Source organism: Rhinatrema bivittatum, chromosome 2, assembly GCF_901001135.1.
Source record: "Rhinatrema bivittatum chromosome 2, aRhiBiv1.1, whole genome shotgun sequence".
NCBI lineage: Eukaryota > Metazoa > Chordata > Amphibia > Gymnophiona > Rhinatrematidae > Rhinatrema > Rhinatrema bivittatum.
This window is the reverse complement of record NC_042616.1, coordinates 308,081,277-308,095,696: the sequence shown is the minus strand read 5'-3', so window position 1 is coordinate 308,095,696 and position 14,420 is coordinate 308,081,277. Positions and strand designations below refer to the sequence as shown.

The following is a 14,420-nucleotide window of genomic DNA, read 5'->3' as shown; positions in this document are numbered from 1 at the left end:
AAGTCTACTCTACCCCACTTCTAGCCTCTGTTAGAAAGTAGGCAGAGTTAGGTTTTCAACTGCAACAGAATGAGATGTCCTAGACAACTTAGAATCGCCACCTGCTTGGGACACATGCAACAATTTAAAAAAGGTTAGATTCAAGCCATATTAGGGCAATTTCAAACTGCTGACGTGCACAATCTATGAGGACTTTGTACCCAGAGACCAATTACCCAATTTTCAAAGGGAACAGGTACATGTTCGTTCCCTTTGAAAACTGCCTTGTGTACAATTTCATCCCACCACACTATTTCCAAATTATGTTTTTCTCTCCCAATCCCACCTGAGACATACTCAACACATCAACAGAAGTGGTTAAAAGTGCACACACTGAAACAGCATGTGCAGTTTTAGCTGCTTTCAGGGGATGGAAGGATGAATTTTAAGAACCGATATGCTACTTGGATATATTTTTACCCATGCAAATGGCTTTCAAAATTACCTTCTATATGACTATGTAAAGCTATTTGTTTTTGAAGATCTGGAGCCTTACAGTCAAAGCAAATTTCATTTCACATGGGTGCCCCCTATGCATCCACTTCATTACAGGATCATGTTCCATGTGCACTGGTTTAAATAACTTGACACAGGAAAAAGGAATTAAAAGTTCACTTTAATTCTTCCAAATCATTTTTATAATCGCATATTTCCCCCATGAAGCATTTGTAACACAGCAGGCTATTATAACATTGGGATAAAAGGCAACTGGTAAACTGTCTAATACAAGATTCCAAACAGTTTTTACTGGCCCCTACCCAGATATATCCCAGATAAAGTCTTTGATCAAAAATTTTGAAGTCGATTCACCTGCTTATTTTAAGCATATTAAAAGGAAACTAAATGGACCTTTTCTATTTATCTATTTTTTATACAAAAAGGCTACACAATGTTACACTTTATTCAGAATACAATTAAGAGTGATTATGAATTAGTGTTCTACACCATTACTCAATCTTTAAAAATTAGAAACTGCTGTAGCAATATCCACTATAACTTAACACTATGAGAGACTTAAAACAATTACTGCAAAAAAAAGGTCTAAATACTATCAAAAAGCAAGCTATGTCAGTACCATTACAGAAATAAAAAAATTAAATTTAAACAAGCAAGGCTAGGGTTTGATAAATTCCATCTTGCAATCCGTTCTTGTGCGTTCTTTAAAGAATCACTTTCAAATCCATTTGTATTGTTACTCCTCAACCAAAAAGGACCAGAACGTAAAGTGTACTTTCATTGTTCCCATAGGAAACTCAACTTGGTTAGTGGGTCAGGCACTTTGAGGTACTAGCCCATCCCCTCCAGTCCTCTCAGCAACTCTACAGGCCAATCACAATGCAAATTCAATCAGATGAGACAGCTGTGGAGAGAAAACATTCCATGCTAAGATTCCAAGTCTGAAAAACAGGTTATGCTCATTTAATTTTATTAAAGCAGAACAGCACATTACCTTCTGTCCAAAATATATGCACATTTAATAAAAAAATCAAATCATCCTTAAGCACATTTTACACTAGTCATGCTTAAGAACTATAAACAAACTAAATCCCCACCCAGTGTAAATTTTGCTCTATACTTAAGCTTCATACCTAAAAAGGGTGATGTATTTACAGGTCCGTATCAAACCAGGCCAACTGATTGCTATCGCCTGGAGGCAGCCCATCCATAAGGTCCTGAGCATGTCCCAAATCAGGCAGCCCATCCACTGGGTACTCAGTACCAGGGTGGTGGCCACCCATTTCATGCTCCATCATTGGATCCAAACCCATGGCATCTTGACCATATCCAGCAGAATGGAAAGAACGGTAACTAGGATCTAGAAGAGTTAAAAATGGCAACAGTAGAAAAGGGGAGAAGCAAAAGCATGTTAACAGGTGTCAGATGCATCCAAAAGCAGCCTTTTTAGCTTCTTGTAGTTCAGTCAAGCTCAAAACATGCGTAGCAGATGCGGTGCCTGGTCTCTAGCAGTTGTCCCATTGTTCAGAATGGGACAAGCTGTTCCATTGTGGCTGTGCAGACAAGCCATACTATCAGAAGCATTTCGGCAAGTCTCAACCTAGTCAGTCTGAATAATTATACTAAAGATAAAATTCAAATATGTACATATTTGAAATATGCAAATCTTTAAAGGTATCATCTTAAACTTACTAACTGCCAAACATTCAGAACTTGTCAGACATGGCAGTTTGCCTGGCTCTACTCAATCTTTAAAATGAAGACCGAGTTAAGCAAACTTTAAAAAAAAATTTAAAAGTTGTACCACCATCCTGACGGTATCCAAGTGGCTCTCCTTGGGCACCAATATCTAGTCCAAGATCACCAGTCTAAAACAGAAAAATTATATATGAACAAAATATTTTAATACCTTGCAGATATTACAGCTCTCTTGAAAACAACTAGAAGTCCACTTTCAAAGAGTCTGTTTTAAAGATAGAGCCACACAATTTACATAAGAGTAATGGAGCTGGCCAACACAAAATAAGTGCAGTTTTATGATAAATACTTCCCCATCCCCCTCCAACTCCAAAGATTGTGTTTAAAATTGCTAGTTATGCATGCACCAGCTACCATGGTAAGAGTGAATGAAAACCTATAGAGATTAAACTGAAAACATCCAAGACTTCACAATTAGCATTCATCTCAATTTTAACCATATGACGACTGTTCAAATTATATTAATTCAGTAATTATAGATTACATAGCATAAGGGCCTACCTCATTCCATGCCATTGGTTCCGTTCTAAAGAGAGAGCTAGTCAGCTCTACTGAGAGCCGCTTCTTGTAGTCTTGTGGCTTGTCTTCAGACATACGGAACAGTACAGCAGCTGCGTATGTTGCTACAATGAAAGAGATCATTTCAGGGTGCACATATTTGCAGCATTGTTTAATAATTAGCAGTAGTCTTGTATTTAGATTGCTACTAAAGACCAGATACTAAAAAGAAAATCTGAATACTGAGTCAATATATATGCAGATAAACTAAAGTATTATAAGCCAGTGGAATGCCACTGGTCAGTCATGAAATCCTTTGGCAGCAGCAGCTTCAAACCAATACTTAAAGCAACAGCATTCTTCAAGATATCAACTTGCCCCCCTTTTAACTTCATTAACTTTTCAGTCTTGCACTAAATTTGTTCCATCAATACTTTTGGAAAGCAAAATATATACCAGAAAAAAAATAAAAAAAAATAAAAAAAAAGGCTTCCAATTCATCCTTTACCTCTGAGTTTTATAGGTATCACAGTGAAAATTAGTTAAGTCCCTTTTCGCGTGCGATACCTAAATCGGGGCGGAGTCTGCCCTGGAAGAGGAGGCAGGGCTGACACTGCGGAGACATCGCTGGTGGCGAAAGGTAAGGACCCTCATCGCTGCCAGTTTCACGCCGAATAACTACACCTTTTATGATGTAGTTATTCGGTGCGAAAGCCGGCAGCCAGCACACCGCAGTGGTGCGATGGCTGCCAGCTTTTGCAGGCCCGCCGGATTCTCTAAGGTCTGCGTCCTTAGAGAATCCAGGCCCAAAATGGGATATAAGGAATTCCCAAACAATTTTCAAACTAATGTAGATTATCAATTTTCCAGTACTGCTGCCTTAGAACTGTATTAGCTTCAACTTGAATATTTTCCACTGAAACTGTAAAATAATCAAGATGTGCAAAATTAAACTGTGAAAAGCCACAAATGGCTAATGAGCCTCACGTTAAATATCTGTTATAAGCATCTAAACATGTCCATTTTGAAGAAATGTGGTCAGAAACTTGAATGGACTCATTCTATGTATGTAACCATTCAATAAGCTTTAAAAAAATAAAAAAAATCTTGGAAGTTATTTACCACATGGGGTTTACTTTAGTAAACAGAAAAATGGTTTTTTAACTTTATGACCTTGAAGTGGCCTCTGCTAAAACTCTACTACAACAGATTGCTAAGCAGAGGATTCTTTCAGGAGCTGACAGCACAGTGGCTACTGTCCAGTATCTCGGGGTAATTACTCTACTGAAACCACATTTTTAAATTGTATGTTCAGCAACTGCAAACTGGGCAAATGACAAATCATGGAGCAATGAAGGCAGCTTGAAGGTCTTTCCCAAAAAAAGTGATCGTTAAGATTTACATTCCCTAAGTTCATTATTAAGTTTACACAGATGCATAAACTTGCTCGACTTATTTTAATAGTTTTAATTGGTAACAGAAGTATTTCTATTTTTCTATAGACTGGCTATCTACTCCTTGTACAAATGTGCATGATTACAGAAAATCCAAATTTGCCTTGTTATACAGAGGAACATTTATCCAAAGTGTTGAAAGAAACTTCATTGAAGGAGAGTTAGAACCAGATAAATCATGGACAGAATCACTGATATTACATAGGCCATTAATTAATACTGAGTTACTTTGTTCCAAATTAGTAGAATATATTTCACACAACTTCCAAGGCGGGGATTAAGAATTTTTTAAAGAAACAACTTTGCTTACATGTAAACCGTTCTCAATAGGCAGCAGGCTGAATTAGTCATCACATCTGGATGACATTCGATAGTGCTGACAAACTCAGTTCTTGGAGCTCAGTAAAAACTAATACTGAGCATGTATGAGAGTTCTCATGCATGCACACTGTCTTGCGAGCCCCTCAGTACCAACTAGGAACGTAAACTAGATAGTCACTTTCCAGGGAAGCAGGTGTTTAAGAATATTAATTCATCCCGTCTAAGAACACCACTGTTTACAGGTAAGCAAATTCGCTTTCTCAGTTGATAAACAGATATGAATCAGCCATTATCCATTTGAGCCTCAAGCTGCTTGTACAGCAGAAGCATATAAAGACCACCTGGCTACACCAGGTGGAGAGTGGATTATTGGGTGAACAGGCAGCGCAGAACTGCTTGTCCAAAGTTCTCTCCTCGGGACATGCTGTCCAGACAGAAATAGGACAAAGTGTGAACAGATGACCAAGTAGCAGCTTTGCAAATGTCAATAAAAGTTGACCTGAGATAAATCACTGAAGCTAACATGGTTTTTACTTGATGAGTCTTGACAGTCTAATCTGTAAGCCAGCCTGCATATAAGAGTGCACTACACAGACTGCTAGCCAACTGGACAGAGTTTGGCAACTGCCCTTCTCCATCTGTTGGTATGAAAGGACCCAAACAATTGAGAAAGTTGACATTGAGATTCAGTGCTCTTTAGGTAATATTCCAGCTCTCTTACAGACCAAGAAGTGAAGAGCCTATTCTCCTGTGTGTGCGCACGTGGTCATGGAAAGGATCAGGCCCGGCGCTACCGGATGTGCACACTGTCCATTTGCATGGGACAGCAAACTGGGGGGGGGGGGGGGGCAAGAGCAGTAGGAGATGCCATGGGGCCACCAGCAACCAAACATGAGAAAAGTTTGCAGTAGTTTTCCCATTTTAGCTGTGCGCACACAGCTTTCTGGCTCCCACCCCCTTTTGCAGAAAGGCCCTTGAGGCTGAAGGAAAGAGTAGCCTGCTGGGCTGTGGTGGAGCTTATCCCACAATGGCCTGGAAAAATGAAGCTGTGTTCATGCTTGTGTCAGAGCTTATGCTCTTGTGTATGTTTGGGTTTCGGAGCTTGTGTTCATGTGTATGTGAGAGAGAGCCTTGAGAACTTCTGTGTCACAGGTTCTCACAGGCATGCTCACACAGTGTCTGAGGGAGTGAGCGAGAGTGTGCGTGCGATAAAGTTTGTGTAATCATACCTCCCCAATACAGAAGACTATTTTTGAATGTTTTTTGTATGTAAAATCTGTTAAAGATGCATAATTGAATTGTGTGCGCACATGCAAGGCAGTAAGATTTACTGACAGTAATGAATACCCTTCCCTTGACCATGGATTCTGTTTGGGGTGGTGTCAATTTTTTAAAATAGAGATTGCTGAAGGGAGCTGGGTTTTTCTTGATGGGTGTGGGGCACAGCACAGTGTGTGCATAGAGCAGCAAAAAAGCTAGTGCTGGCCCTGGAAAGAATGCAGTTAGCCCTATAGCTTGATTAACATGGAGTGCAAACACCATCTTTGGAAGGAACACTGTAGTTCTACGAACTCACCCCATTATGAAAAAACTGAAGGTATGGGGAATATATCAGAGCCTGTAATTTGCTTACTCTTCATGCCAAAGTAAAAGCCACGTGAAAAATCTTTCCAAGTGAAAAATGAAATCCAACTCAAGAGGCTTGAAAAAAGGGTTCAAAGTTGAGTTAGCACTAGACTGAGGTCGCAAGCACTGTTACTGACTGGCGATTTGGAATGCCAGTTTTTAAAAAAGTTTGACAGTAAGGGGTGGAGAAAAATCTGAGCCGCTTCCTCCTACTAGTGATATGGTGCAATGGCACCAAAATGAACTTTGAAGAGGTGCTAAAGCTGATAGGTAGAAAATGCTGAAGCCGGTCCCTCAAACCTCAGAAGGGATCCAGTTGGCTAGTCTTAGATCATGTTGTGAACATCTTTCATTTGAAAATCACAGGACCTTCTGGTTGACGGTTTCCTGGTAGGAAATTGAACATCCTCAACCTATTTAGGAAGGAGTTAAGGAGGAGACTACTACATGCTCAACATCCACACTATGAGGGACAGCGATGGCAGATTTTGCCTCTCCTGTGTGATGAATTTGAAACACTTAACTTTGCTTTCTCTGTGAACAACCAGGATAATCAGCCACACAAGTGGGGGGAGACTCAAGCTTAGGACTGCATGGGGTATACATTTTCTCTTGCAAGAGTCATGAAAGCTGTGCTATATTGGGGTTTTGGGGGGGGGGGAGGGGAGGGGAAGGGATTAAAACAAGTTTTTAAGCACTGTTTTCCTAAAATTGTCCAAGGCATTTTCTGGGCCGAAATGTGTGAAGATATGAATGGAACACCAACTGGCAGCCATGTAAATATCTGCCATAGACACAGAGCAAAGATAAGCTAAGGAAACTGCTGTATCTGACTTGACAGGTTTTTATTTTTAAGCTGCTGTCCTGACTGCATTTCTTATTGCTATGCTCAATCTGAAATCCAAGTGGACAGTTTCTTTTGTTTTGGGTTTTTTTTTGCTAACTAATTACCTTTGATTAGGTTGAAGGGGTTGAAAAAGTTGTGAAGACTTTCTATGAGACTTCCTTTCTTCAAATAAAAATAAAGCAATTCAAGTATGAAGAGCTTGCTTTCCCTTACAGATTGGCAAGATAATAGATTTAGATTAAATTGTGATAACACTTTTGGTAGAATGTTAGGATCAATTTTCACAATTACTCTTTTGTTGAAAATACAGTATAAGGACAGTAACATACTAAAGCTTGTAATTAATAGTAATTTCTTCTTACAGAGTAAGTGATTAAAAACAAGCTTTCCAGGAAAGGAATTTTAATTCTGCTGTCAGAAGGGGATTCAAATTATAGTTTCCTGAGTTGAGCAAGGACTATATTTAGATCCCAAAGAGCAGGGAGATCTGAATGCAGTTTTAAGATATTTTACGCCTTTCATGAATTATGCAACTGTAGGTTGCTGTGAAATGGGAAATTTCTTTTGAACCTGTATGGTATGCTGCTATAGCACTGAGATAATAGCTCTTTACACTCAAGTCAGATACTTTTAAAGATATTGGAACAGAGTATTCAGTCTTGATTTGACAACACCAGATGAAGAATCTCTTCCATTTAAAATTGTAATATTTTCTAGTAGAGGATTTCTGTGATACTGAAAGAAGCTTAGTTTCTTCTATAAGTAACTGCACAGAAGAAACAAATTAGCTTTTAACATCCATGCAGTTGGAGTTAAGCACGATAGGTTGTGATAGAAAAAGACTTCCACTGCATTGAGTTAAAGGCTGGGAATATTTGAGGTTTTATTGAACAGCTAGGTGTTCAAGCCTTGGAAACTACATTTTACAAGGCCAAAAGGGAGCTATAAAAATCATTAGACCTTTTATCTTGGCAATAAGCAGAATATGAGGGAATGAATAGAGAAATTTTATAGAATTGAGAAGGCATCTACCACCTGACTGTTCCTGGATGCTCTTCTGCAGCAGTAGTTGGGAAGTTTACTATGTTGCAAATATATTTGAGGAATGCCTCAAAGGTGCAAGAGTTCCTATGTGATTTGACTGTTCAGCGACCACTTGTGTGGTTGTAGCTGTTGACTTAGAATGTCTAAGTGCTGTAACACTAATGCCACGAAGCCCACTTCTATGCAGGAAAATTAAATATCTGAGTGGCGCAAATGAGTCGCCCTAGCCTTTGCCTCATCTATTCAATGGTTGTAACCAAAAATTCTCTGCATAGATGAGCATTGTTGCACTATTCTGGCTGACCTCCAGTTGAAGCATTAGCCTCAGTTACAGTGTCAAAGAATTAATTTGTGGCTTAACAGGATAACACTGGAAGGTGGGAGAAACGCAAACTAACCAGACTTCATGATCTTGAGGACCCAATGGTCTTCTGACCTTCTGCCACTATTCAGGTAAAGATGGATCTTCTCCCAATGAGAGGAGGTTGAGGCTTGAAGGTTGGGGCTGATGTAAAACTAGGCCCAGGCTTGGGATGGGCATATTGGGGTGTCTTCAGCTGACATCCCTCATGCTGAAGTCCACAAGCTGGAAATTGTTGCTGTGGAACTACAGGTGGTGCACTATATTGCTGGAATTGGCAACAAGAACATCTCTGGAAGTAGGAACACTTAAAAGCAAAGTAAAGACATCTCAAAGAGAATTGTTACTTAGAACCCATTGAGAGACTGGATAGCAACATGCCCTGATTTGGCTGACAGTTTCTCTGAACTCATCTCTGAAGAGGTTTCCCCCATTACAGGCCATATCTGCCAACTTGTCATGAATGTCTTTTCACAGCTTTCAGTCAAACCATTCAGCCTAATCTGACTGCTGCCAATGATCTGGTTGCAGTATTAATTGATTATATATAGAGCAAAGGAGATTGTGTTCACAATTCTGCATGTCGAAGAGCCTGATACCCCAAACTAGTCTCCTTCCCTCAATTTCAACAAGGGCTTTAGTTTCTCAATACAATCAAGTACTGCACTATGCAAAATTGGTGTACTACTATGGGGGCACTGAACATTGAGCTCTGAAAATTCCCCTGCCCCCCCCTCCAAAGTTGTTTAACATTCTAGAGTATTTGCTCAGTGGGGTGTTAGAAAGATCTGTGTCTTTTGCCTGTTTCAGTGCAGATTCCAGAAAAATTGACTGATGAGGTAGCTGGACTACTCCAAAACCCAGGGTTTGCTAAACTATACTTAAGGTCAACTATCTGGCTATTGGGGTGTATGTTTCAAAATGCCCAATTTTCCCACATTGTTCATAAATCCCATAAGATTGTGTACTGGGATCGCTAGGGGTGACTTCTAGTGCCTTCCCCCAACTTCTCCAAAAATCTGAAATAGGAGACGTCTTCTGGAGGCGAAGAGTGCCCCAGAGAATCAGATAGGGTCAGAGGGAATCCTCATGAATTCTTCCTCTGATCGGAGAGGATTATTAACCTAGAACCAATGATGCAGGTGATTGGGGCAGGGTTATCATCTCATAGAGGGAGCATTCTTAGGGCATGCCCTCAGACTGGCTGGACTCTGCAGTGAAAGAATGACAGGAATTAGACTCCACCCTTGGGATCTCTGATAGGACCTCCTTTGGCATGGAGGTGAGGGGCTCCCCCTTGGGGAAACAAATTCAATACAATGGGCAGCAGAGAATGAATTGTATCACATTGTCCCTAGTTGCCAGTGAGGCAAAGTCGTCCTCAATTTTGCTACCTAGTCCATGCCCTCCTGAACCTATGTAGTACATTTATCAGACATTTAGTGTTGGCAGTAGAGACCCTGCCCGAACAAAGCCAGTTTGATCTTTGAGGATCAAGTCAGTGAAAACCACTTCTAAATGCATCTGAGATTTTTGCCAGAATCTTCAAATCAGAGTTTTAACAGAGAAATGGATCTAAAGATCCACAGTCTAGGGTGTCCTTACCCTTTTTAGGGATAAGAGTAATAGTGGCATCAGTAATATGTAGTGTCTTGTAGGAGACACAGTCATGAAAAAAGAAGAAAGGGAGCCACTTTCGGGAGACACTCTTGTAGAACTCAATTTGGATTCCATAGAGGCCAGGATACTCCCCGCCGGCAATTTCGCAACTGCTTCCTGTACCTCTAACAAGGAAATAGGGGCAATCAACCCAGCACACTGTCCCTCCGACAAACACGGCAGATGGACGCTATCAAGGAACTGCATAATAGATTCCACGGAAGGAGTGTGCGAGGAGTCGTAGAGATTGGAAAAGTAAAGCACAAATGCATGTTCTATTGTGTCGATGTTTGAAAGTATGGAGTCCTTCATGTCCCAGATGGAAAGAATGTGCAATTTAGTCACCCTTTTTTTTTTTTTTTAAACTGATCTTGTAAGCAACGTGCTTAGTTTGTCTCCGTGTTCATAAAATTTTAAGCGTGAATATTTTAGGGCACGCCTTATCTTGTCCAGAGAGATTTCAGCTCCTTCTGTTTAGCCTCTAAAAGCTTATACATACGAGGAGCGCAGTCAACCTTATGATGCTTCTCTAGCTCCGCAATCTCAGCAAGCAAAGCAGCTCCTCTCCTCCATCTTCTGAAAGTAACTTGAATATGAGATGATTTAACACCTCAAAAAAGCTTTAAAAGCCACCCAGCGAAGACCAGAACTGTAGTCTGTCACCAGGTTAAAGTCACTGAAGTCAGCCATGGCCTGTCGAACCAGTTTGGGAAACTCCTTGTCACCAAGGAGGGAGACATTCAATCGCCAATTAAAAGCATTCTGTCTTCGGGAGCCGAGATGGAGCTGGACAGAGACAAGGTGATGGGTCTGAAAGAGTGCTAGTGAGGATTGCACTGCCCTGCACATTGGAAAACAGGTTGGGTGTACACAATGTACAGTAGGATTGACTATTTTAAGTGTCTAGGTGAATAAAAGGTAAAATCACATTCTGTTGGTGCCAAATATCTACTAACCCAAACGTGGTAATGAAGTCAAGGTCATTAACTACATCAGGCAAATCGGGTCAAGGTTAAGAGGTTTTGTCTAAAGCAGGATTAATGCAAAAATTCCAACCATTAAAGAATCAAATCCAAAAGCAGCAATCCTATCTGTCAAATAGCGATAAACATGTTTGGAGTTAGGCCCATAGACATTGACAAGGGTAAAGGTCTTTGAATTAAGTGTACATTCCAGAATTACAAATCAACCAGCTGAATCAGAAAGTATCTAGTAACATATAAAGGCAGGCATTTGTCTATGGCTACCGTGTCCTTTCAGCTGGAGATAGGGAGACTTCTTCCAAAACTAGTATAGGCTAATCTTGCTGAGCAACTCCCTCTGGACTCAGAAGTCCAAAAGAAGCCCTCCCCTCTTCCTGGAGCAACTGGACTAGTGGATGCATGGAATATCTCCCAACATATTTCACTATACAAAGCTTCTTCAGGGGAGTTCACTTTAGTCACATATCAGAGCAATTGATGTACCTGTGCATTTAGAAAGAATAAGTTCTTATACTTCATCTCAATCGTCAAAGTATCTCTTCAAATGACAAATCATACATGTATCTTTCCAAATCTGTTTTTCACATAAAACAAATTTATGTAAAAAATACAAAATAAATTTTCAAAAAACAAAAACTTCAAATCCCGATCATATAGGTTCATATATACCAGCAAAAACAACCTTCCGTTTTTCACATGATTCGCATCTATAACAATTTAATCTATATTAGAAAAATTTCTTTCAAAAATTCAAATACATAAGAGGATGAAGTTGAAACTCACCAAAATCCACAAAGAAACCAACATCTCTTTCAACATGTACACATCAGTATCACCATGCCATTTCTGCAACAAATAACTAACACCATCCAATCCGATTATGTAGTATGGAGAGGCCAATCATGGACCGCAAATTCAAAAACATGCCACCCAATCAATCTTATCCTTCAGGCCAATCGCGGCCAAAGTTTAAAAAAAAATCCAATGCTGTTCAGCTCTTAAAAAGATCTTAGTATCTCCACCCCTTCTACTTAATGTTGAACACAAGAAAACGAAGATCATCCACAGAATGTCGATTTTGTTGCCAATGTTCCAAAGGAGCATTGGCCACTGCATTACGAATCCTACTACAATGTTCTGCAATACGTGTCTTAATCTTTCTAATGGTTTTACCCACATAAAGAAGATTACACGGATACCATGTAATAAATAACTGATGCTGACTGATCCGGCTGCCTGAAACTGTTAGTGATCTTTAAGTAACAAAGGAATTCTCACATCCAAGCATCTCACACATCTCTCTATGAAAGGAAAGCAGACACACCATCTAAGACGAAATGTGGAAATCACCTTGGAAGAAATTAAGATACAATATGTATCTTGACCATGTCCCTTGTAAACAAGAATGGCTCCCTATATGATGGTGCTTGAAACTCAAATGTGCTTTGATGAACAAATGGCTACCAAGAAAACTGCCTTCAGAATTAGTTTAACTGAGGCCTCCTCCAAAGATTCAAAAGGAGATTCCAAAAATTAGAACAAAACTAGATTTAAAACCCAAGATGGAACCGGATCCTAACTGGCAGATTGATATGTTTTACACCCCTAAGAAACCAAGACCCATATGGATGGGAGGATAAAGGACGACCCAAAATACATCCCCAAAACAAGCACTTTTATTTAATTTTAAAGAATTAAGCACCAAGCCTCTCTCCAAGCCATCTTGCAAAAGTTGGAGAACACAACTATTCTCTAATATCCTTCTCAGAACACTAATCTTCAAAGATGTGCCAAACTCTCACATACATTCTAAAGAGCCCTACTTGGTGTAACAGTTCAAATTACTTGCTGAGAATGGAGAAATTACTTACCTGATAATTTTATTTTCCTTAGTGTATACAGATGGACTCAGGACCAATGGGTATTGTGCTCTCCTGATAGCAGATGGGAGACAGAGTCAGATTTCAAAGCTGTCAGCCTACATATACCCGTGCAGCATGCTTAGCTCTTCAGTATTCTCCTCGAAAAGCCAGTGTGGATATATGTTGCATGATACTTGATTACACTTGAGTATACTTGATTAACTATGAACAGTTTATGGCACTGGAGACTGCCGGTTCGCTGAAACAATAAACGCTGACACCTAGGTAACTGCGGGTGTCTTAACAGAGGTAGGCCTAGGCTTACCCATACAGTCTAGAGATTGATATCCAAGGTTCTCTATTTCTGGAGCAGCTGTGGGTGGGATGCTGAGTCCATCTGTCTACACGAAGGAAAACAAAGTTATCAGGAAAGTAATTTCTCAATTTCCTAGCATGTAGCCAGATGGACTCCGGACCAATGGGATGTACAAAAGCTACTCCCCTATTGGCACTACCAACCAAGGAACCTGCCTCTGAACATCCGCGGGCTTTATTTTTTTTTTTTTTAACTTTATGGCATATCAGCCAAAAAGCAAAAATTGAGTAGCTTACTTTGAGGAGGAGGTGGGGATTAACAGTTGCTACCAGCTAACCTCTAATCCCGAAAAAAAGGAAACCCTTGGTTCAAGGCAGTGCTCAACTGCAGGGACTACAAAGCTTTCATCTCAATAGCTGCTCATCCATATAGTGGTTTTTTGTTTTGGTGTCCTTTCACATACCCTAACCAGGTCTCAGTACAGAGCATAGAATGCAATCAAACCATTTTGCTGGAGACAGGTAAGGTCAGCATGGGAGCCTATAAAGGTGTGATGTCAGTGAGTCTTTTGACCTGTCTCCATCTGCTGGTTGGTATGCACAACACATGCATCTGGCCTGGTCTGGCTACATGAAAAAAATTGGTATTTTCAGTGAAGAAATTTCCCATCTTTTTCGAAGTGACTTCATTAGAGTATTTTTAATTTTATCAGACTACGTGGCATTGAAGAAAAGCACTGGTGCTGAGATGTGTGCTGAGGTACTGGTGCCTGCTTACGATCCTTGGGCAGCACCGGCACCCACACTGATCCTTCAACATCATGGAAGACTTTACATCATTTACTGTGCTGGAAATCTTCAGCACCAGAGCATGAGTTACTTTTCTCTGTACTAGTATCCTTTAGGGCTGAAGAGCAGGCAACTCCCTCATTATTGGAGGGGCAATGGCACTATCATCTGAGGGGATTCTGCCCTTTTCTTTATAGTCAAAGGTCCTGCTGCAGATGTAGACATATGTCCTTCTCAAGGCATGCTAAATTGCACCCATTGTGATCCCATGTCCCCCACAGCTGGTAAGCCCAGCAGCCACATGCTCCATGACTTTAGAACCTCCTTTACTCTTCTGGGAAAAGGAGTATATAAATAGCAAATGTTGCTTACCTGTAACAGGTATTCACAGGATTGCAGGATGTTAGT

At 40.3% G+C, this 14,420-nt stretch overlaps 1 protein-coding gene across 4 annotated transcripts in view; it reads right to left on the bottom strand.

Annotated features, from left to right (window-relative positions):
* Positions 1–635: 635 nt before the first annotated feature.
* Positions 636–14,420, bottom strand: part of CTNNB1 (catenin beta 1) — a 116,553-nt gene continuing 102,768 nt past the window's right edge. For 3 of the 4 annotated variants that reach the window (XM_029589700.1, XM_029589698.1, XM_029589699.1), the window contains exons 13-16: positions 2,755–2,876; positions 2,300–2,363; positions 1,629–1,855; positions 636–1,399 (exon numbers count right to left, since the gene is read on the bottom strand). In XM_029589700.1, the coding sequence (XP_029445560.1) occupies positions 1,647–1,855; positions 2,300–2,363; positions 2,755–2,876 (395 nt within the window). In that variant the 3' untranslated portion in view covers positions 636–1,399; positions 1,629–1,646. The remainder of the gene's footprint in view (positions 1,400–1,628; positions 1,856–2,299; positions 2,364–2,754; positions 2,877–14,420) is intronic. The other variant, XM_029589701.1, reaches the window with a different exon arrangement.